Source organism: Schistocerca nitens, chromosome 6 (genome assembly GCF_023898315.1).
Source record: "Schistocerca nitens isolate TAMUIC-IGC-003100 chromosome 6, iqSchNite1.1, whole genome shotgun sequence".
Lineage (NCBI taxonomy): Eukaryota > Metazoa > Arthropoda > Insecta > Orthoptera > Acrididae > Schistocerca > Schistocerca nitens.
This window is the reverse complement of record NC_064619.1, coordinates 37,806,178-37,830,869: the sequence shown is the minus strand read 5'-3', so window position 1 is coordinate 37,830,869 and position 24,692 is coordinate 37,806,178. Positions and strand designations below refer to the sequence as shown.

General features: G+C 38.8%; 1 protein-coding gene across 2 annotated transcripts in view; it reads left to right on the top strand.

Moving 5' to 3' along the window:
- LOC126262387 (S1 RNA-binding domain-containing protein 1) overlaps positions 1-24,295 on the top strand; it is a 217,615-nt gene extending 193,320 nt beyond the window's left edge. For both annotated transcript variants that reach the window (XM_049958987.1, XM_049958988.1), the window contains 3 exons: positions 8,026-8,111; positions 8,270-8,440; positions 23,934-24,295. In XM_049958987.1, coding sequence (XP_049814944.1) covers positions 8,026-8,111; positions 8,270-8,440; positions 23,934-24,118 — 442 coding nt within the window. In that variant the 3' untranslated portion in view covers positions 24,119-24,295. The remainder of the gene's footprint in view (positions 1-8,025; positions 8,112-8,269; positions 8,441-23,933) is intronic.
- Positions 24,296-24,692: the final 397 nt, after the last annotated feature.

Below are 24,692 nucleotides of genomic sequence, written 5' to 3'. Positions count from 1 at the left end.
AATGGGAGAGGTAAACATTTGTGAGTGCAGCATCAGATGAACAAATGCATGAGGGATAACTTCCCAAACAAACTCTCAGATAATTCTGTTTCTGAAATCAGGAGAGTGCATTTTTGCTTTGTGGCAACACTTGATGCAGTTTTGTTGGTCATTTGTCTTATATTCTGACCAAAAGGTACCTCAGTTGTTGGCAAGAATGCCCACTGTGATGGGAACACCCCCACAGAGTAGTTCATGGTCACAACACCCTTTTTGTTCCACTAGATGCAAAATGTATCTGTTCACACTACCAATTACTTGAAGAAGTGTCTTTTCTTAGGGGTTAGCCATTAATACTGTATTACATAAAGGCATTGTAACTTGTTACCAGTAACAGTATTGCATAGGAATGCTGAAAGAGTGAACTAATGACGTTCAAGCAAAAATGTAGAAATAGTCGCTCATTGAATTTTGTTGATTTTAAGTAGAGCATGCAATACTACTACACCCAGCCTCTGAACCTAGCCTATTGCTGTTATTGATGAATTAGAAAGTGATGAAAATTATCTTTCAGGTTCCATCAGAGTGATACCTTTCACAGACAGCTAAAATGCAGTTTAAAAATAAAGAAAGAAATGGACTCGGAACTCACATCTTTGTGTCTACATAATGCGAAGTTTACCTCTGAGCGAAAGACAGCACTTCCTCCAGACACTTCCTCATCCAACAGTTTTGCCAGATCACACAGATAGCTAGACTTAAATTTCTCAGTCGAGGCCAGTTTGATTGGTGGCTTAATTGGATAACTCGGTCTCGACAGTGGGTGGCTGGTAATGTCACTGAATTCAGTAAATACACTGAAGTGCCTGATTGTGATAAATGAGATATGGTGATGAAGATGAAACAGTTAAAATAGGTGAAAGTTCTCAAGCTCTTTCATAAATATGTCTCTTGAATTCAATTCAAAGGTGGAAAAAAGGACTGCTGAATTTTGTACAATCAGGGAGAAACAAGAAATGGAGCATGTTGAGAAATTAAATTTGTAGAAATGAAATTAAATTATTTTTGTCAATTCTTTTGAACGATGGTTCGCAACAAAATAACAGTAATATGAAAAGGATAGATTGCTACTCAACACATAAAGGACGTGTTGAGTTGCAGATAGGCACAATGAAATAGAATGCTAGAAATATTCAGCTTTCAGGCTAAGTCTTTCTTCAGATGTAGAAAACTCACACACATTCACATGAACATAACTCACACTCACATCTCCGGATGCTAAGGCCTGCCTACAATGAGTACTATAGTAAACTTCCACCTTGAAACTTAACTCTACTGCCTCTTTATTTAGTTTACTGACAGTGTAAATATTCCTACTTGTTTTATGTGCACATTCACTTTGGTAATCATTGTTGGAGCAAGTTCCTCAGTCATGGGGTACCAGTATCAGTGTAAATAACCTCAAAATAGTTTCATATCAGTGCACACTACACTGCAAATTGAAGACTCTTCCTGGGAGAAATTTTATTGATCCTAATTTCTAGGTAATTTTCATGCAGTATATACTTAAATTTCAGTACCTCAGCTCACATGATTCAGTAAGTAATTGAGTAAGTAAGTAAGGAAGGAAGGAAGTAAGCACCTTACCAAAAATCACAAAGGTGTGAGGCTCAATCCCTAGTTGGCCCTGGGACTTTTTCCATCATTTTATCACACCTTTCTGCACTGAAAATGATTTATTAATTCAGAATATGGCAAGTTGCTACATTTCGAGGCCACATTCAGCTGTTGGTACCCATATAACTAGGGCTGTGGCTGGGCCATTCAAAGCTAAGGGAAAGTGGTAGTGTTGTTGTTGTTGTTGTCACCTTGAACCATCTACATTTTGATAAATTTGGTTAAAATCAGTCAACTCACAAGGAGTAAAAAGGCACACTTTGCAAGCAGTTGATCTCACATAAAAAATTTGGGCCATAATTCTGATAGTATGCAGTTTTGACCTTATGAATGTGCAGCTTTTAAATGTTGCACGCACCGGTTATTTGTCACTCATTCTGCACCACTGCAGCCAGTTAATGCCTGGTGAGAGGTTTGTGTTCATAATGTTGATGAATCAACAATCAACAGTTTGGCATCTACCCCAGTGGTATGGACCAGTGGTTAAATTGCAACTTTTAAACATGGAAGAATGAGGGCTCCTGAAAGTCGTGACTGGTAGGTATCATTACATGTGGCTATTCAACTGAATTTTGCACAAAGCAAACAATAATGTGTGGGGCTATCTTTGTGCTATGATTTGTATCACTCAGAAAGTAACACACCATATTTTTTTCATTCAACAGTTATTTTTTCAACACAATGAAATGTGTACACAAAAAAGAATGTTGTTTCTTCTACACTCCCTATTCTCCCACATAGTCTCCTTCCTGTTCTATGGCCTTTCTCCAGTGAGACACAAGAGTGTTTATGCCATGTCGTTAGCCTCCTTTTTCTGGTTACAAAGCCATTTCTTCACTTTACAAATCACCTCTTACATTTTAGTACCTCAACTCAACTGATTCAGTGAGTAAGTAATTTAGTGCCTAACTAACTATCACAAAGATATGGGGTTCAATCTCTAGTTGATCCTGTGACACTGTTGTGGAACAATATTGAGAAAATTGAGAGAACCAATGTTTGAAACTGATTGCAGAATGATTCTGCTGCCATCAATGTACATTTCGTGTAAGGACCACAGAAGATAGGATAAGAGAAAAAATGAAATGAGTAGTAGTGGTCAAAGGTATCCTCTGCCATGTGCTGTATGGTAGCTTGCAGAGCATGTATGTAGTTGTAGACCTTTTCATCATCATCAAAATTTCCCCACAAATGGCTCCTTTAATGGCCCAAACAAATGGAATTCCAGGGGAGCTTGGTCAGGATTGTGTTGTTATGGCACTGAAGTGCTTCTTGTTTTTGGTTAATGTTTTTATGTATGCTTCAGAATTAATTGTGTTGCCTCTTGGCATCACGAATGAGCACATCAGCAAGCAACTTCTTGTCAGGTGTGACAGCCATGGATGGCCTCCCAAAAACACTGCAAATCTTAGAGCTCTCCCGAACCAACTTTGTGTAATGGCCTGTCCCTCTTTGACCTGTGACCACCCACACTGCTGTCAACTGCAGATGCTCCATAACAGCTGCATATAGATGTTTGTGAATATTCCCCACAGTTCCTTGCTCTGCGGTGAGAAGTTCAATAACGATACACTGCTTGTAACATATACAATTTATAGAAGCCATTTTGAAACACTGCTGCAGCTTCACTGTCAGAGGAAATGGTAAATTTGCATGCGCATTTAGGCTGCACTTGTACAAGTCACATTTGTGAAACAGCTTCATTGGTACAAGCGTGGAAGTGCTGTAAAAAAAAGAAGGAAGTAAGTTGTTATTTATTATGAAGTCTGCTGTGAAGATGTAATTTCATTGGATAGTACTATGCCCCTGTCCATAACAGAGAATATATGAAACGAGCTATCACCATTTGGAAAAGTGGAAAACATCCTAATCTTTTAACAGGACTTTCAAGAGAATGTTTTCCACTTTTCCAAAAGGTGACAGCTCGTTTCATATATTTTCTGTTATGGACAGGGGCAAAGTAGTATCCAATGATATTACATCTTCACAGCAGGCTTCATAAAACTTCCTTCCTTGTTTTTTTATATCACTGCCGCCATTGTACCAATGAAGCTGTCTCATAAATGTGACTTGGAGCAGAAGACATTGCAGTTTTTGTGTTGCCAATACCACAAGGGAAAACACGATACTACCAGCCACTAGATACATTTGGCTTCTGTGTATTCAAGGGTTTTGTCCACAAGTGTAATGACTTGGCACAAGTTCTGGGTGTCAATGTGAATTTCGGGATCCTTTGAGTATGTCCTCTTCTTTGTAGCCAGTTATGTGTAGCAATATTTCAACTGGTCTTCAATATGGTTGGTATCAAAGTGGCGGCACCTGTGACTGGCTAGATCACTTTGTACATTCTGTGAAATACTGTACTGAGACTGACAATACGCCTCGTTCATTGTGTCAAAGTCCAAGGCTTCTAAACTGTATCTGGGAACACTTTACCTCGCATTTCACAAATGCAGTGTAAATATATGAAATGAATGAGTCTGTCTTTAAAGAAGTTGTATAGCGCTATTTAATTATGGTAGAACCTTGATAATAAGGCATGATTGGGATCTGTCAGTGTCAGATTATCATTTTTTTAAATGAGTATAAGCAAGGTCTACAATTGTACCATACGAGAACAAGTAATTGTTACTTATTACACACAGCAGGAGAGATTACAGTATAAAAAATTAAATGTATGTATTGCTTTTCTGTAAAAACAAAACTGAATTAAAAGTTTATGAATGTGACAAGGAATTTTGAAGACACTCTTCTCAGAATGAAAGAACGTCATCTGTGGGCAGACCCTATTCCTCGTTAAAAAATTTGGCCTTTTCAGTTAACAAAGGCATTGTTATTTGCTTTCCCTCTGCTCTCCTGGCACTGAACCATATATATGAAACTTCGTCTACAGTTTCCAATTCAGTTTATTTTAGAGATTGTCTTAACATGTAGACTTTTAACTGAAGCAGGCAATTACATTAATTTTTCTTACAGAATTTTTTTCGTTTTTTAAATGTTGTATGTAGGTGAAGGTGTGAAACTAAATTCAATTATAACATTGTTTCAGTTCTCACCTTTTTCCAGTCTTCTTATGAAGTCCAGTTTTTGGTGAATTGTCGTCGTCATGTGTGCATTTTGCTGTTTTAGGTGTACTTTTGCTCTGATTGGAAAACATATTCACTATATGTATGCATTTTTATTGTGCTGTTGTCTGTATGACAGTCTCACAAGTAGCTGAATACTGTTTCAGTGCAATGGCTTTATTAAATAACTATTAAATAAAACCACACATCACTGATTTATATGTAAGTGCTGTATATCTAGGTCTAGTGAACAAAGAATGTAATTGTTGATGCTAGATTAAAGCTAACAATGCAACTGACTTACCTTGATGAGGGGATAATCTGTCAGAGAGGCAGGTAATTGTTACTGACAAGACCTCGAGCTGAACAGTTCCAATGTTTCTCGAAAGCATCCAACTTTAATGCCAACTGTTCCGACCTAAAAAAGGTGAAAATTGTTAATGCAAGCCACAGTATTGCATCTGCTAGATTATCAAGTGTCATATCATTGTGATCGTACTATATTAATGTCACTGTTGTGCGTTATTTTCTTTGGCTTGAAGCTGATACTGTTAAAGTGAAGTACATTTGCAGGAGTTGCACTGTTGTTCAACATGGTTGGCATGATTTTATTCTAAAGTGAAAATTGTTAACTTCATTTCACAATAATTCTTCTGCTTCAGTTTTTTTCATTTTGACAATGTGTTGTTGTTGTGATCTTCAGTCTGAAGACTGGTTTGATGCAGCTCTCCATGCTGGTCCATCCTGTGCAAGCCTCTTCAACTCTGAATAATTACGGCAACTTACATCCTTCTAGATCTGCTTACTGTATTCATCTCTTGGTCTCCCTCTCCCTCTTCCACACTTCCGTCCAATAGTAAATTGGCAATCCCTTGATGTCGCAGAGTGTGTTCTAACAATCAATCCCTTCTTCTAGTTTGATTGTGCCACAAATTTCTTTTCTCCCCAATTCTATGCACTATCTCCTCATGTGTTACGTGACCGATCCATCTAATCTTTAAGAATATAAGGAAAAGGATAGATTGCTACTCGCCTGGATTAGAGCTGCTGGAAATGGTAGTCATGTGTGCGTGAGGTGCACTTGTGCACTTGCTTGTGTTTTCTTTTCTGAAGAAGGCTTTGGCTGAAAGCTAAATCATAACAGTCTTTCCGTGGTGCTTGTCTGCACTCAATGTGAGTCTATCATTTTTGTTATACTGTTCATGTTCCAACCTGCAGTTTTGAGAGTTTTGAATGTTGTATTCATTACAAACACACACACACACACACACACACACACACACACACACACACACACACACACTATGCCATCCCCCCTCCTTTTCCCTAGCCCTCAACATCATGCAAGTAGGACGGTTCTGATTGTCACTCCGCTGTTTGGTGCTTCATGCTTCGACATTAGGCAGCTGCAGTGGGGCAGAGTGAGTGACATGCAAAGCTTAAAAGCCATACATTCAGAAGGTCATAAATGCATACTATCTGAATTACTTTCCAAATTCTCATGTGGGATCAATTGCGGGACCTGATACCTTGCAAGCATGCTTTTTTTCTCATTAAATTCTGACTTCAAGTTTGTGGTGTTTCCTTGTCAATGGTGATGGACCTGTAGTTTACTACAGACCTGTTATTGTGCTTCAACAGAAAATAGCACATATGGACTCTGGGACAGAAGAAGTTAGTCTGATGCTACAAATTTGTGCATTTACCAGATATGTTCAATTGGTGATGGTCATCTTCAAATGAGACCCAATTCAGACAACACACACTTACTATCTTTCATTCTTTCCATGTCTCAAAACATTTTTGTGTGTCATAAGAGTTTTCGCACTATTTTTTGCCCTCTGACAGAATTCAACAACGTGGCTGAAGTGAACAGTTTGCCTACTGCCACAACTTTGATTGATTTTTGATAAAATTTATAAGTATACAATTCAAAGTTAGCCAAAAACGATAATAATAATAATAATTGCTGACACCAATATGCTGTGACAAGTAGTAGTAATTGAAGCTGTCTTGTTTTTCATGTATTGGGCATATTTTTAAGTAAGTAAAATTTTTATCCTTGAAGAATCATAGGTCACAGCTTCTTAGCTAATAATCGTCACATTGTCAGTTTTAAAAGAAATAAAAAAGAGAGAGAGGTAGTGAAATTCTAGAAAACTGAATTACAAATGCAACTAAGAAGCATATGCAACTAGTCAAACCTGAATGCATTGCACAGTTCATGTAATATATATTAATTTAGATTTGTAGTGTTCCCTTCCCCTTTCTTTATTTTTAAACAGATCTTCTGTTGATGGTTTGCTAAGAAGTTGAAATGGATTGTGATACCTTTTGTGTGGCCTGAAGTGAAAATTACAATAAAAGAATATTTTCGACATAACAAGATTTTCATCAGTATTCACTTGATAACTGGAAACACGTAGGTGCAGTACAAACAATGAAAGGAATGTGAACAACCTCTCACGGTCACCTTCCCTTCGCCCCTCCATCACCACCATTCTTTTCTCACACAGTCAACCTGTCACAACAGCTCATCTTAGCCTGCAGTACTGAGACATGGGACATTGTAGATGTGTGTGAGTGGGAGGGGGTGGGGTGAGTTCATTTTAGTCTGTTAGCTCCAAGCGAGAAGGAGATTCTCTGAAAGCTTAGCTAGGCATTGAGTTTTGTTTTTGTGCCAGTCAACTGCTCAGCTTACAGTGAATGGCTGTGGTTGTCTTTATTCTTTTCATTTTTTATATTATGGACTTCAGTATTTTAGGATGAGGGAACAGTACACAATAGGGCAAAGTTGTTCCTTATTTTTCCACTTTTTTAGTGTACTTTTGAGATTATTATCTCATTGTTATAACCCTTTTCAAAGCCTTTGTAGCCCATTTAACTAGTGCCTGTGTCTTTCAGTTTCTTTGCATCTCTTTTTCCCACATGATGTATGTTTTTTTGCTTCCTTTGGCACATTGCTTGTGGAACAGGATTGAGTACTTCAAGTGTCAAAAGGAATATTCACCTGAGAAAACTATAAAATTGTGATGAGGCAGAATGGCTGACAAATACTTTCCTGTAGAAAGTGAAATTCTAAATACCTCTCATATACGTATGTAGAAGTACTTAGCTTTTGGAAGTGTTACGGCCTTCCTTAGACGGAGATGTGGAATAGTTTGGGAAAATTTGGAAATGAGGGGCAGGTCACTCAGACCACTGGTTAAGAGGGAGTTATTTAATTTTTTTTTTCCTAATATTTTGCATTATTAATAAAATTGATTATCCAAAAATATATGATAACTGTTGATTCTTTTTGCAGGTTCTTAACTATTTGTTGCTTGAGACTGGAAGATTTTGGAAAACCAGATTTTGTCGAGCGTGTTCATAATGTAGTTGAACAGAGAGGTGTGTGTCTTTTGAAACTAAAATAATATTTGCATTTACTCCAGTTTCTGATGCTTATATTGAATCTGTTGAATATGTAGCTTATTCCTAGTTGTGCAATTATATGTCTGTATCTTCCTTAATAATACTTTTTTTTTCTCATGAATATCCAATTGCAGGTTTGACCCAGCTGTCAAATACATTGGAATGTTCTGACAGCCAGCTGCAGTTGATAGCCGATGCACTGCAAAAACCTCCTGGGCATGATTTAAGGTGTACTTCAGATGCTCCTCTGTTTCGCAAAGATATCCGTAGCATGGAATCCCTGCAGGCAGGTCAGATTGCAACAGGTCAGTACAAAACAGATACTGAATCAGCACAAGCAATGCAATTTACAAACCTATGCAAACACTTCTTGTGATTCTTTGGAGGAAATGTGGAACTATTCAAGTTTATACAATCCGCCACAGGAATCATATGGTTTTCATATAAGATTTACTTAATTATTTTTGTTTAAAAATATTTGTATTTATTTAGTTTATGTTGCGAATTTCAATATTTCATTTATATTTCGAAGATCACATTAATCAGGTGTTGGCAATTTATGTTTATGTGTTGTTGCATGTCATCCTAGAAACTCTTACAAGGGAACCACCCCATCGCACCCCCCTCAGATTTAGTTATAAGTTGGCACAGTGGATAGGCCTTGAAAAACTGAACACAGATCAATCGAGAAAACAGGAAGAAGTTGTGTGGAACTATGAAAAAAATAAGCAAAATATACAAACTGAGTAGTCCATGGGCAACATAGGCAACATCAAGGACGATGTGAGCACAGGAGTGCCGTGGTCCCGTGGTTAGCGTGAGCAGCTGTGGAATGAGAGGTCCTTGGTTCAAGTCTTCCCTCGAGTGAAAAGTTTAATTTTTTATTTTCAGACAATTATCAGAGTTCAGGCACTCACACATAATCAACTTTGCTCTCCAAAATTCCAGGACATGTTCAGATTTGCTTGGACATATGCAAGATTTGACGGTCTACACACAGAAAAATTTTAAAACGTTAAAAACATATGTTTTGACAGAGCACAGAGAAAACTGTGCGACTGTGAAACTGTTGCATTCATTTGTTGCAGTTTATGTGACACAGTCTTGTGTTTTCATCACTTTTTTGGAAGTGATTATCACATCCACAAGAAAACCTAAATCGGGCAAGGTAGAAGAATCTTTTTACCCATTCGCCAAGTGTGCAAGTTAGGTGGGTCGACAACATATTCCTGTCATGTGACGCACATGCCGTCACCAGTGTCGTATAGAATATATTGGACGTGTTTTCCTGTGGAGGAATCGGTTGACCTATGACCTTGCGATCAAATGTTTTCGGTTCCCATTGGAGAGGCACGTCCGTTCTTCTACTAATCGCATGGTTTTGCGGTGTGGTCGCAACACACAGACACTAAACTTATTACAGTGTACAGAGACATCAATGAACGGCCGGACAGATCATAACTTTGCAAAAATAAAGTAAGTAAACTTTTCACTCCAGGGAAGACTTGAACCAAGGACCTCTCGCTCCGCAGCTGCTCACGCTAACCACGGGACCACGGCGCTCCTGTGCTCACATCATCCTTGATGTTGCCTATCTTGTGCATGGACTACTCAGTTTGTATATTTTGCTTATTTTTTCATAGTTCCACACAACTTCTTCCTGTTTTCTTGATTGGTCTGTGTTCAGTTTTTCAAGGCCTATCCACTGTGCCAAATTATAACTAAATCTGATGGGGGTGCGATGGGGAGGTTCCCTTGTTAGTAGTGTTAATTAACGTCTGATATGGAACATGAAGTTTCCTCTTGTATTGTCAGATCAAGGCAGTGTGGCTTATGACACATACCTGGGATTTTAGATCTCTTCAAATCAAATCATTTTGTGATGGTGTGGCTTCTTTACTTCTTCGTTTGTTGCCCTCGGTGTCGACATACTGTGTTACGATACTGGCTGAAAAATGGGGTGTGGAAATACAACATTGACTTCTTTAAATAATGTAGCTGAGAGGTTCACAGTTACGTTTCACAGTAGTTTACTTTCACTGTTCACAACCCCCCAATAACATACTTATATACATTACCAGTGCACTATTGTTTTATTGTTCCATAAGCCTCATTAATAGTTTGCAGGCAAACCTGCACATACTGCTACAATAGTTTACTATTGAACACTTACTAGCAGTAAAAACCTAACCACAAAGTTCACAGTTTTTGAAGAATAGAAAGGTACATATGGAGCGGACACTGTCATTGTTTTAACACACGGCCTAATAGTGCAACACTTATTTCACAGTTAAGTTGAAGCATTGTTATTGTTCTAAAAAACACACATTTCTCGTCTGAATCTCAGCTGTGGACTGACTGTCTCAGGACCAGAAATCAGGCCCTTACATATATCTTCACAATAATAGGTGTTGAAACTACACATTGTTTGAAGTTAAATTTACAGAAATTACAATTAAAAATTGACTCATTTGATTAACTGAATACATCAAAAAATTGGTTCTTTTTAACAGTTTCTTCTACTACAAGAGTTAGGGCAAATTATTTGTTTAAATCATGAAATTAACAAATATAGTTACTCTAACAATACTTTTGACAAAACTGAAAATTACTTTGGAATTAATTAAGGGCTGACTTAGCTAACATGTTTTCAAACAGAGCCGAATAAATACTTAAAGAATGCTAGTGTTTCGTCTTCCAAATGTTTATAATTATTATAGAATTTATATTTGTTTATAAGTCAACAGTAGAATTTAAGTTACGAAACAGTTACTGATTTCACCCTATAACAAAGGGTACTAATTAGGAATTGTCAAAATAAATTGAAAAATCAATTACGTAAATAAAACTAAGCACAAAATTAGATCTGGTGTTATATTCTTTAAAACTGAGGGCCAGACTTTCTCTTCTGTGAAAACTGATTATACTCACGTATGTTAATGGTAATTAATTCAAAAGTGAGAAATGAATTTTAAGGAGGCAGATGGAAAAACAAGAGGGGAAATAAAAAATACCCCCACTTGCTTCGTCACATAACCCCTATTGGATTGAGCAGATAGTTATTGCAGATAGGTAACTGGGCAGTTCAATGACCACACGTGACCCCAGACATTGGGTTTAACAATCTACACACACGCACACACACACAAAATACATAAGAAATCTTATTTAAACTACAGAACATATTTTTTTTTTTTTTAATTTATACTTAGATGAACTGGCCATATGAAAATCCCCATACAAAATACTTACATATAGTGAATTGTACACTCACACAAAATATCCACAAGTTATTTATACACTCCTGGAAATTGAAATAAGAACACCGTGAATTCATTGTCCCAGGAAGGCGAAACTTTATTGACACATTCCTGGGGTCAGATACATCACATGATCACACTGACAGAACCACAGGCACATAGACACAGGCAACAGAGCATGCACAATGTCGGCACTAGTACAGTGTATATCCACCTTTCGCAGCAATGCAGGCTGCTATTCTCCCATGGAGACGATCGTAGAGATGCTGGATGTAGTCCTGTGGAACGGCTTGCCATGCCATTTCCACCTGGTGCCTCAGTTGGACCAGCGTTCGTGCTGGACGTGCAGACCGCGTGAGACGACGCTTCATCCAGTCCGAAACATGCTCAATGGGGGACAGATCCGGAGATCTTGCTGACCAGGGTAGTTGACTTACACCTTCTAGAGCACGTTGGGTGGCACGGGATACATGCGGACGTGCATTGTCCTGTTGGAACAGCAAGTTCCCTTGCCGGTCTAGGAATAGTAAAATGATGGGTTCGATGACGGTTTGGATGTACCGTGCACTATTCCGTGTCCCCTCGACGATCACCAGTGGTGTACGGCCAGTGTAGGAGATCGCTCCCCACACCATGATGCCGGGTGTTGGCCCTGTGTGCCTCGGTCGTATGCTGTCCTGATTGTGGCGCTCACCTGCACGGCGCCAAACACGCATACAACCATCATTGGCACCAAGGCAGAAGCGACTCTCATCGCTGAAGGCGACACGTCTCCATTCGTCCCTCCATTCACGCCTGTCGCGACACCACTGGAGGCGGGCTGCACGATGTTGGGGCGTGAGCGGAAGACGGCCTAACGGTGTGCGGGACCGTAGCCCAGCTTCATGGAGACGGTTGCGAATGGTCCTCGCCGATACCCCAGGAGCAACAGTGTTCCTAATTTGCTGGGAAGTGGCGGTGCGGTCCCCTACGGCACTGCGTAGGATCCTACGGTCTTGGCGTGCATCCGTGCGTCGCTGCGGTCCGGTCCCAGGACGACGGGCACGTGCACCTTCCACCGACCACTGGCGACAACATCGATGTACTGTGGAGACCTCACGCCCCACGTGTTGAGCAATTCGGCGGTACGTCCACCCGGCCTCCCGCATGCCCACTATACGCCCTCGCTCAAAGTCCGTCAACTGCACATACGGTTCACGTCCACGCTGTCGCGGCATGCTACCAGTGTTAAAGACTGCGATTGAGCTCCGTATGCCACGGCAAACTGGCTGATGTGTCCACTGTGCCGTGCGTGTGATCATTGCTTGTACAGCCCTCTTGCAGTGTCCGGAGCAAGTATGGTGGGTCTGACACACCGGTGTCAATGTGTTCTTTTTTCCATTTCCAGGAGTGTACATCTTGACCATAAGTGATGTCCTTTTTGGGTAAGATACATATCACTTGATACAAGTCCTGTCTTGCTTCAGATAATAAATCCTCATGGGTTGCAAAAAGTTAAATTACACTGTGCATTGCAGTTCACTGTTGTGACATAAGATTTCACTTGCTCAATGTTTAGTATTTTTCACAAGGACTTTCACAATTTCAATGAGCTTTAACACACTTTCTCACCAAGCTGTTCACACCTTCAACATGTCCAAGTAGCAGTTAGTAAGGAAATGCACTGCTATCAGTTCACATGGACGTATTCTCCTCTGCCACAGTAAATGAAAATATTAGACAAAATATGCTACTTTAGTACACTTATTTTTCTTCTAACTTAAGTCTAAAACAAATGTTTCACACTAAAAACACTGTCTGAAACAGTGATTACATAGTTCTCATAACATTCCAACAATTAGCACTAAAGTTGACTATAGTACGAAAAGTGTGGACTTGAAAATTTTTTAAATCAAGTGCACTTTACACCACAAAACGTTACTCTAAGTCATAACTGTCTGACACTGGTTAAACCTGAAAGACTTTTCTTACCCATTTGCAAAATAGCAAAAACTCAAGATGTGCCGTAGCATAGATTTACTAATGATTAGGTTATGAAAAAAGAATAGTCACCATCACATAACTTAATTACTATTCAAATCAAGATTAAGGGGATGGAAGTTGTACCAAATCATTGCCTCACTTCTCTACTCCACTCTGAGCACTACTCTCATCGCACTAGAAAATAAATCCTCACAAAATCACAAAATGTTACCAAATAGTTGACCTGTCAGAAACAGTCACATCAGTCTAGCACCACAGTTATTAGTAAACTTATTGTTCTCCATTCCAGTGTTAGCACTTTAAGCTCATAATTCCTCAGAACACAAATGGAAGTTTTTCAGATAACGTATAGGTCCAAGCATTATATGACTTTTACCTCACTAAAATATTGTTCTTTCGGTTAAGCTCTCATTCCCAGCTGCAGTGTTATGAATTGCACAATATACACAGTACCCAATGTTGCCTAGTTCAAAAATAGATCCTCCATACAGTTACACCACATTCATTTGTATACTGTTACCTTTTTCATTAATCATGTCTCTAAGCTCCATTATGTTACTTACATTTATTATCTTGTTGGCTAGTGGAGTGCATTCCCAAAAAATATTCCTACTGCAGAGACAGGCTCCCAAACCATTAAGACCCTAACATTGTTCATTATTTTATTATTTCCTTATTGCTTCATTAACTAATAAATAAACAGCTGCTCTGCTTATCCAATGCAAAATTGACTCCACTGAAAAACACTCCACAGTAACAGATTCTTACGCTAAGGCAAACTTGGCTCTCATTACTGATCAGACAAAATTATCACTTAGAAAAACTATCATTTCACTGTATTCCATCAAATTGCAAAAGATTATAGCCTGAAGGATGATTCACATACAAATCTTGCTTTATCTTTCCACACACATTACTCCAGGCAACTATGTCTAAAGTTGGAATTCCTTAATGTCAGAAAAGGCTGTACTATGACACAGATAGTTATCTCCATGTACTGATATATTTAAGACAGTTTTTATTGCATATTGCCTCTGCTGCTACACCAGTGAGCTGATTACTTCAGATGGTAATGTTTTCAGATAAGCTGCAGCTTCTCCTCCACATAAGCTGGCACCTTTTATTTTGTGTTTACCTCTTTGTTTGACAGAAATTCTTTAACCATGGTACCACTTTACTTTCTTCCATCCTCTTATGATTCCTTTACTAATAACTAACACAATATACAAAAATAATACTGGAGAAACTTTTTCTAAAATATTTCTGTATTAAAGTATCCTACGGTACAAAATCACATGAAAGTAAAAGTGAGAATGGTGCTGATTTACTTATAAACTACAGATAGGATAGGAGAAGAGTTTGACTATCTTAGGAAACATGAAAAATGAGACAGACAACTGGGGTAAGTATTTCTCGCCTCATAATGAATCCAACATAGAATGTTGAACCCCCTACTTGCTATTTTCACAAGAAATTAGTTCCAAATACTACACCAATGCTGAGATTTTGAATTACCAAGAAATTGCCCTCCAACAGCTGTCCTGCCAATTCCACAGTTAATAGTACCCCTTGTTTCACACTCTTTGATAACTTACCAGTAGCTCCAGTAATTTTTATTCCAGAAACATGCACCACTACTATAAACTCTGTGTTCTTAATAGATTAAAAAAAAAAAAAAAAAAAAAAAAAAAAAAAAAAAAAAAAAAGCCTGTGAAATACGATTCAAATCACTACCACTGTCCAGTAAACAGTTAACCTGCATACCTTTTATAGTTGCTGTTATTACAGGATGCCATGCTTCCTTCCTATTTACCATGTGATCTTCTTCATACAACAAATCCTCATTAATCCTTTCCCTGAAAAACCTATCATCCTGCGTACCAAAATGATTATCAGAAACGGTCAAATGACAGACAGCTTGGTCCTCTTCCTCATTACCACTCTCAAACTCGAACTTATCATTAGGCTTGATATTATCCTCCTCTATTCTTTCTTTACTTACCACATGGCCATCCTTATCACTACTAGATTCGTCACTGTTATCATCATTACCACTACGTTCAGAATCAGACCAACTTTCACTTTCTCTGTGCTTTAGATTTTGTACCACTTCCATCTTTCCTCTATTTCAGTCAATTTTGAATCTACATGTTCATTTAATTTTTCCAGTTTTTTCCTCTACCATTACTGCAACACTTGGTTTCTACCTCTGTTTCTAAATAATTTTTAATCTGATCGATTTGGTTCTCTGGTTTAACCCTGTTTTCAGCACACGATTTCCTGGCTGCTTTGACTTCATCTTCACACTGTTTTTCAGAAGCCCCCACCCTTCTACTATAGCCATCACAAAGCTTCTTTCTCTCTTGTAGGCAATTACTACTCATTAATGTTAATTTCTCATTAGTATTATGTACTACTTTCTTTATACTAATGTCCTTTTTCGTACTATTTTCCAAACTACTAATGTCTTCTTTTATACACATACTACTCAAACAACTGAAACTGCTCATAATTTGCATTAACATCACTTCCACTTTTCCATCTGCCATAAACTTTTGTCCTTGCTGATTTTCCCTACAAGGTTCCTCCTCCTTACGTGTCATTTCTTTTTCCGTGTGTGTTTGGTTTTAGGAAGCTTTAATTTTCGAGTACTAGTAATAGTGTTCCATAGATTTCGTGTTTGTTTTGAATACATTCCAGAGACAGTTAGTGCTTATGTTCATTGTTTCCAGCAATGAAGTAGTGTCTAGTAACCACAGTTTAGTCAGCTATCAGACGCCTTTAGTGAATTAGCAGTCTAGTTAAAAGTTGATTACTTAACTCTCTACAATAAATTGTTGATTTCTTAGGATGGATAGGATGTGTGACTGCTGTGTACGGATGCAGGAGGAGCTGACCACTGTTTGTGAACAGCTGAACGTGCTGATGGCTGCGGTCAGCCGTCTTCAGGCTGCCGCCTCAGAGTGTAGCGGCAGTGGAGAGTCTGGTGCGTCGCATGGTACACCCCAGGTGTTACATGCTTCACCTACTGTCCCTGCTGTCGAGACATCTTCGCGGGTACGGGGGGCAGTTGGGTCACCCTCTCCCCAAGGGGAGTGGCAGGTTCAACGGCATTCGCGTCGCGCGAGGTGGTGGGATAATGTGGAGGCTGGCTGTGTGGCATCACCTGCTCTGCCTGTGAGTGGACATGTGACCGCTCCTTCAGCAAGGTTTGAGCAGGCACACAGGGGGAGGGGTTTATTAGTGATTAGGAGCTCCAATGTTAGGCAGGTGAATGAGCCCCTTGGGGAAATAGCGGAAAGGTCAGGGAAGAAGGCCAGTGTTCACTCTGTCTGCTTGCCGGAGGGTCTCATCCGAGATGTGGAGTAGGCCCTGCTGGCGTCGATAGAGAGCACTGGGTGCACCCGACTGCAAACTGTTTGCTCATGTCGGCACCAATGACTTCTGCCGTCTGGGTTCAGAGGTCATCCACAGTTCATACAGGCAGTTGGTGGAGTTGGTGAAGGCAGAAAGCCTCGCTCACAGGGTGGAATCTGAGCTAGCTATTTTGTACTGTCGTTCCCAGAACCGATCGTGGTCCTCTGGTTTGAAGCTGAGTGGAAGGCTTAAACCAGAAGCTCAGACGATTCTGTGGAGATCTGGGGTGCAGATTTCTCGACCTCCGCTATCGGGTGGAGAAATGTAGGGTCCCCTTGAATAGGTCAGGCGTGCACTACACGCAAAACGTGGCTACAAGGGTAGCGGAGTACGTGTGGAGTGTACATGTTGGTTTTTTAGGTTAGAGAATTTCCTCCCTAAGCCCGACAAGACGCCTCCTGAGACGCAACAAGGTAGCAGTAGGCAAAACGTAACAGGGAATGACAATATTAATGTGGTAATAGTAAACTGCAGGAGTGTCTATAGAAAGGTCCCAGAACTGCTCTCATTAATAAACGGTCACAATGCCCACATAGTACTAGAGATGGAAAGGTGGCTGAAACCAGATGTAAACAGTAATGAAATTCTAAACTCAGATTGGAATGTATACCGCAGAGACAGGCTACACAGTGAAGGGGGAGGCATGTTTATGGTGATAAAAAGTGCAATAGTATCTAAGGAAATTGACGGAGATCCGAAATGTGAATGGTTAAAGCAGGCTCAAACATGGTAATTGGCTGTCTCTATAGGCCCCCTGGCTCAGCAGCTGTTGTGGCAAAACACCTGAAGGAAAATTTGGAAAATATTTGGAGTAGATTTCCCGACCATGTTATAGTTTTGGGTGGAGATTTTAATTTACCAGATATTGACTGGGAGACTCAAACGTGTATAACAGGTGGCAGGGACAAAGAATCCAGTGAAATTTTTTTAAGTGCATTTTCTGAAAACTACCTTGAGCAGTTAAACAGAGAACCGACTCGTGGCGATAACATATTAGACCTTCTGTGACAAACGGACCCGAACTATTTGAAACAGTTAACGCAGAACAGGGAATCAGCGATCATAAAGCGGTTACGGCATCGGTGATTTCAGCCGTAAATAGAAATATTAAAAAAGGTAGGAAGATTTTTCTGTTTAGCAAAAGTGACAAGAAGCAGATTACAGAGTACCTGACGGCTCAACACAAAAGTTTTATCTCAAGTACAGAGAGTGTTGAGGATCAGTGGACAAAGTTCAAAACCATCATAAAGTATGCATTAGATGAGTATGTGGCAAGCAAGATCATAAGAGATGGAAAAGAGCCACCATGGTACAACAACCGAGTTAGAAAACTGCTACGGAAGCAAAGGGAACTTCACAGCAAACATAAACATAGCCAAAGCCTTGCAGACAAACAAAAATTACAGGAAGCGAAATGTAGTGTGAGGAGGGCTATGCGAGAGGCGTTAGATGAATTCAAAAGTAAAGTTCTACGTACTGACTTGGCAGAAAATCCTAAGAAATTTTGGTCTTATGTCAAAGCGGTAGGTGGATCAAAACAAAATGTCCAGACACCCTGTGACCAAAATGGTATTGAAACAGAGGATGACAGACTAAAGGCCGAAATACTAAATGTCTTTTTCCAAAGCTGTTTCACAGAGGAAGACTGCTCTGTAGTTCCTTCTCTAGATTTTCGCACAAAATGGTAGATATCGAAATAGATGACAGAGGGATAGAAAAACAATTAAAATCTCTCAAAAGAGGAAAGACCGCTGGACCTGATGGGATACCAGTTCGATTTTACACAGAGTACGTGAAGGAACTTGCCCCCTTCTTGCAGCGGTGTTCCGTAGGTCTTTAGAAGAGCGCAGCATTCCAAAAGATTGGAAAAGGGCACAGGTCATCCCTGTTTTCAAGAAGGGACATCGATCGAACAGATGTCCAGAATTATAGACTTATATTTCTAACGTCGATCAGTTGTAGAATTTTGGAACACATATTATGTTTGAGTATAATGACTTTTCTGGAGACTAGAAACTACTCTGTAGGAATCAGCATGTGAAACCCTGCTCGTGATATTCGTCCACGACACTCAGAGAGCCATAGACATGGGTTCCCAGGTAGATGCCGTGTTTCTTGATTTCCGCAAGGTGTTTGATACAGTTTCCCACAGTTGTTTAATGAACAAAGTAAGAGCATATGCACTATTAGACCAGTTGTGTGATAGGATTGAAGAGTTCCTAGATAACAGAACGCAGCATGTCATTCTCAATGGAGAGAAGTCTTCCGAAGTAAGAGTGATTTCAGGTGTGGCGCAGGGGAGTGTCATAGGACCGTTGATATTCACAGTATATATAAATGACATGTGGATAACATCGGAAGTTCACTGAGGCTTTTTGCGGATGATGCTGTAGTATATTCAGAGGTTGTAACAATGGAAAATTGTACTGAAATGCAGGAGGATCTGCAACGAATTGACACATGGTGCAGGGAATGGCTGTTGAATCTCAATGTAGACAAGTGTAATGTGCTGCAAATACATAGAAAGAAAGATCGTTTATCATTTAGCTACAGTATAGCAGGTCAGCAACTGGAAGCAGTTAATTCCATAAATTATCTGGGAGTAGGCATTAGGAGTGATTTAAAATGGAACGACCATATAAAATTAATCATCGGTATAGCAGATTCCAGACTGAGATTCATTGGAAGAATTCTAAGGAAATGCAATCCGAAAACAAAGGAAGTAGGTTACAGTACACATGTTCGCCCACTGCTTGAATACTGCTCACCGGTGTGGGATTCGTACCAGATAGGGTTGATAGAAGGAATAGAGAAGATCCAATGGAGAGCAGTACGCTTCATTACAGGATCATTTAGTAACCGCGAAAGCCGTTACGGAGATGATAGATAAACGCCAGTAGAAGACTCTGCAAGAGAGACTCTCAGTAGCTTGGTACGGGCTTTTGTTGAAGTTTCGAGGCCATACCTTCACCGAGGAATCAAGCAGTATATTGCTCCCTCCTACGTATATCTCGCGAAGAGACCATGAGAATAAAATCAGAGAGATTACAGCCCACACAGAGGCATACTGACGATCTTTCTTTCCACAAACAATACTAGACTGGAATAGAAGGGGAAACCGATAGAGATACTCAAGGTACCCTCCGCCACACACCGTCGGGTGGCTTGCGGAGTATGGATGTAGATGAATGATTTCATCCACTTCGGTATTGTTTTCGGCCATTTTGCTCACATCACCACACAATGTAGATGATGCTTTTGTCATTCCATCTACAATAGGACTTCTATCCCCATCATTCAAAGTTACATTCATGTTTGATTTATAATCACTATCATCTAAAGAACCAGTCCCACTTAGGTCTTTCTGTTCATTTAACAACTTAGCCTACAGCTTTGTTCTCAGTCACATTGTTCGTTAAGGTCACTCATTATGTATCATGTAATACAAAACACCTTTTGCAAATAATTACCTTTTTTGTTAATCACTCTTTTGCTGCTGCAGTGCTGTGATTGTCATCTTGACTTGTCGTCTGCTGCAAGTTGCAATTCTCTCGGCGAGGCGTCTTCTGTATCTCAGTGAGCTGTGTCCACTTCTGTGCTGCTTGGCTGCTTCTGTACTCAGTGGCTGCTTCCATAGAACTCGCTCACTGATTGATTGCTGTCCTACTGTGGCCATGAAACCCCAGAGCTGATTGGTTGTTGCACCCTGCACTTTAAACTGCTGTCGAGTTCACACTTAACTGTCAAAATTCGTGAGTCCTAATTTATTGTGCCCACATACAATAGTCCTCAATCGGGGCACCATATTTGACAGTTTGCCTTCTTTATTTCTTCGTTTGTTGCCCCCAGTGTTGACGTACTGCATTGTGATACTGGCTGAAAAATGGGGTGTGGAAGTACAACACTGACTACTTTAAATAATGTAGCCGACAGGTGCACAGTTGCATTTCATAGTAATTTACTTTCACTGTTGCATACACAGTTATATATGGCCAGAGCACTATTGTTTTAACGTTACATAAGCCTCATTAATAGTTTGCAGGCAAATCTCCACAAATTGCTACAATAGTTTACTACTGAAACGAGCAGTAAAAACCTAACCACAAAGTTCACAGTGTTTGAAGAATAGAAAGGTACATATGCAGCAGACACTGTCATTGTTTTAAAACACGGCCTAATTGTGTAACACTTATTTCACAGTTAAGTTGAAGCATTTTTGTTGTTCTAACCAACGCAGGTTTCTCGTCTGAAACTCAGCCGTGGACTGACTGTCTCGGGACTAGAAATTGGGCCCTTATATATCCTCACAATAATAGGTGTTGAAACTACACATTGTTCGAAGTTAAATGTACAGAAATTACAATTAAAACGTAATCCATTCGATTAACCGAATTCATAAAAAAATTGGTTCTTTTTAACAGTTTCTTCTACGACAAGAGTTAGGCCAAATTATTTGTGTAAATCATGAAATTAACAAATATTGTTATGCAAACAATACGTTTGACAAAACTGAAGATTACTTTGGAATTAATTAAGGGCTGGCTTTGCTAACATGTTTTCAAATAGAGCCAAATAAATACTTAAAGAATGCTAGTGTTTCATCTTCAAAACGTTTATGATTATTGTAGAATTTGTATTTGTTTATAAGTCAACAGTAGAATTTACGTAACAAAACAATTACTGATTTCACCATATACCAAAAAATATTAACAAGACATAGTGAAAATAAATTGGAAAATCAATTACATACATAAAACTAAGCACATAACTAGATCTGGTGTTATATTCTTTGAAACTGAGGGCTAACCTTTCTCTTTTATGAAAATGCAGATTATACTCACATATATTAATGGTAATTAATTCAAAAATGAAAAAGGAGGCAGATGGCAAAACAAGAGAGGAAGTAAAAAATACTCCCGCTTGCTTTGTCACAAGTAGTAGCAGTACTGACGTGGTTGTCATAGTCTCACCTTGGTAGCACCACTCTCAGTCACCCCAAAGCTACAAGTCTGAGCGAGTGTGGGATGGTGTTTGCTCAAAGATTTACACAGCACCTCAGTTTAGCTTGCACTAATACCATTGAACCAGATCAACCATACAATTACAGTGGTAAATTTGATCTATTGTGGCACAAAAACACAGTTCACATATACATTAAAAGTCACAATTTGCACTAAGCACCAACTTGTAGTAAATCATTACAAAGTATTACACTTCACTAATTCAATTAATCCAGTCCATAATTAGCTCCATAGTGTATAACAATCACTCATCTTGATGACAATGTTATTCCACACTTGTGCTAGTCACAACACAGTTCAGTTACAGTGTTCCTTAATTTGATGTGCTGTAATCACTTGAAAGTCTTTAGTCTTTAAATTTAAGAGTTTGTGTTGCACGTTTGCAGTGCACGTATTTTCTCATATAAAAAGGTACATGACTATAGAGTGAACCAATACCAAAAGTACAACCGGCAGAGATTATACTCGTGGATGTCTAACTGTGGACTGCCAATTTTGGATGGTATCTGACTACTTATGTGGGTGCAAGAACAAACTGTTATTTTGTAAATTACACTGTACACTGAAAATCAGTTTGGCTTGATGGTACTGTTTTGGATGAACTGCAAGAACTAACCTGATCTTGGCTTATAAAAATGTTGCTGGCCACTGTTCACCTTATGCAATGTGAATCCCCTTATTTACAAGTATTAGCACCATATTGCAAAGTAGGATAAATTGTGTGAAATTACTGATTATTTTATATGAAAAAAAAAGTTAATGATTGTATGTAGTCAAAGATCAGAATCAAACAGTGGTTGTAGTAACATCTTCAATGGAAATTGGTAGTGTCTCAGAACTTCATTTTAATTATTTCAGAAGATAATTAGTTTTAGACAGTTTAAAGTATTTGCCTGATAATTCAAAGCTTTAATGTTCTTTTGATGTAGGTCATTATATGGAATTATGCTGATTAGCTCACAAAATTTTTCATGTATCAACTTATAGTGCTTACTTTAATTAGCTGTAGTTTTTAATTGACATGCTTTATAGCCATACTAATGATATTCCTGGAATCAAGCTAGCCAAAAGGAATATCCAAACAATAAATTTAAATGAGGGAAAGCTTAATTGCACTTTAGGAATATTTATACATACTTCACATAGTATTTATATATCAGTATTGAAAGTATAGCATAAAATTAAGAGAAGAAGAAAAAATACTTATTATCAGGGATCAAAAACATAACAGATGGAGTGGAACCAATGTGCTCTTGTCACTCTAGTGAAGATTACCTATATGGAGATAAGGAGGCCTGGAAATTAATCCTGTAAACAGCCATTGAATTACAAGCTGTGTGTACAGTTGCACCTTCTTGTTGAAACCATACATTCCTTATTGTCCATCTGTGATAATGAAGTTCTGGGAAGAAGGTGGTTTGGGGCATCGTAATGTAACAGTCTGAATTAAAAGTCAACAGTAATGTTCTTTTCCTCAAAAAAGCACAGGCCGGTACGTTCCTACTGCAAAGCACACTGTTACTTTTGGGGTGTGTGGAGGGAATTCATGTAATATCTGGGATATTCAGGACATCAGTATTTACTCTTACGTTTCTTAACAAGCCCATTTAAATGAAAATGGGCGTAATCAGTTTTCATTGTGGACCATGGTCTCATGAAAGACACTAAACTATTTCTAATCACCTTCACTAAGTTACTGACATACCTAAATTTTGTATTGGTGCTAATGAAGGTCTCTGTGCAGAATCCTTCACACTGTTCACTTGTTAATCCCTAAACTTACAGCACACAAGTGAACTGACTGTTTAAGAGACTGTATCACAGATGTCCTAAGTCTCCATGTTTTCGGGCAGAAGGGCTGTGTTGGTAGGGCCAGGTGTGTTCGTCTTCTTTACGGAAACAGTTGTGTTGAAGTTTTCAATGCATCTCAAAATTGTATTGTAGTCTGGAACAGGTCAGTGGACCAAATATTAAAATGGGTGCAAAAGTTTCATTTGTGTCTGCATCATGACTCATTGCTTACGAACAATCGCCAACAGTTATCTGTTTCAATAAATTTTTGTAATACATTTGCTGAGTGCCTCTTCAAAAAATTTAACCTTGTGTTTCTTTTACAGGCTGTGTACGTAATGTTACACAATTTGGGGCATTTGTGGATATAGGTGTTGGGAGCAATGGACTGGTACACATTTCCAAAATGAAAGGTGCAATCCTCCGTGTGGGTCAGAAAGTGGAAGTAAAGGTTCTTTCAGTAGATCTAAGAAGGAAGAGAATTTCTTTAGCACTTGAGAAAGCATTTTAATTTACTTCAGGGTTTTTTTTTTTTTATTTAAAGAATATTTGTAATTTTTTACGAACTCTGTTCCTGACTTAGAGTCTGATTGAAGGATGCGAGCTGTTTGTATTGAATTTATCCATACTGTATATTATAACTTGTTTTGTAAAGATTGCTGTGTAAAAATAAAGAATACTTTTATTACTTAGTGTGTTTTATTTGTATCAGGAATCATGCATACCATTGCAAGATCTGGCAGTACTAATGTAATCTCACTTTCAAAATTCAGCTTTCCTTTTTTCTTATTTGCCACTGTTACTGAATGTTCAGAAGCTTTTTAAAACAGTTACATGGAAAGTTTGAACAGTGTAACCCTCACAGTAATAATAAGGGATTAATTCTGTACTCATGGAAAAGATAAGCTGTCTTTTATATAATATAGAATTTTCTGATACTTTCTTTTCAGTTTTTGCAACATTTGAAAAATATAGGTAAAATGAAGCATTACTAATTCAGTCATTTATCTGATACTGAACTTATGTGATCATTCGATTTCACATCCCTACAGTGTGTTACACCCAAGTGTAGGGAAGTTAGTATT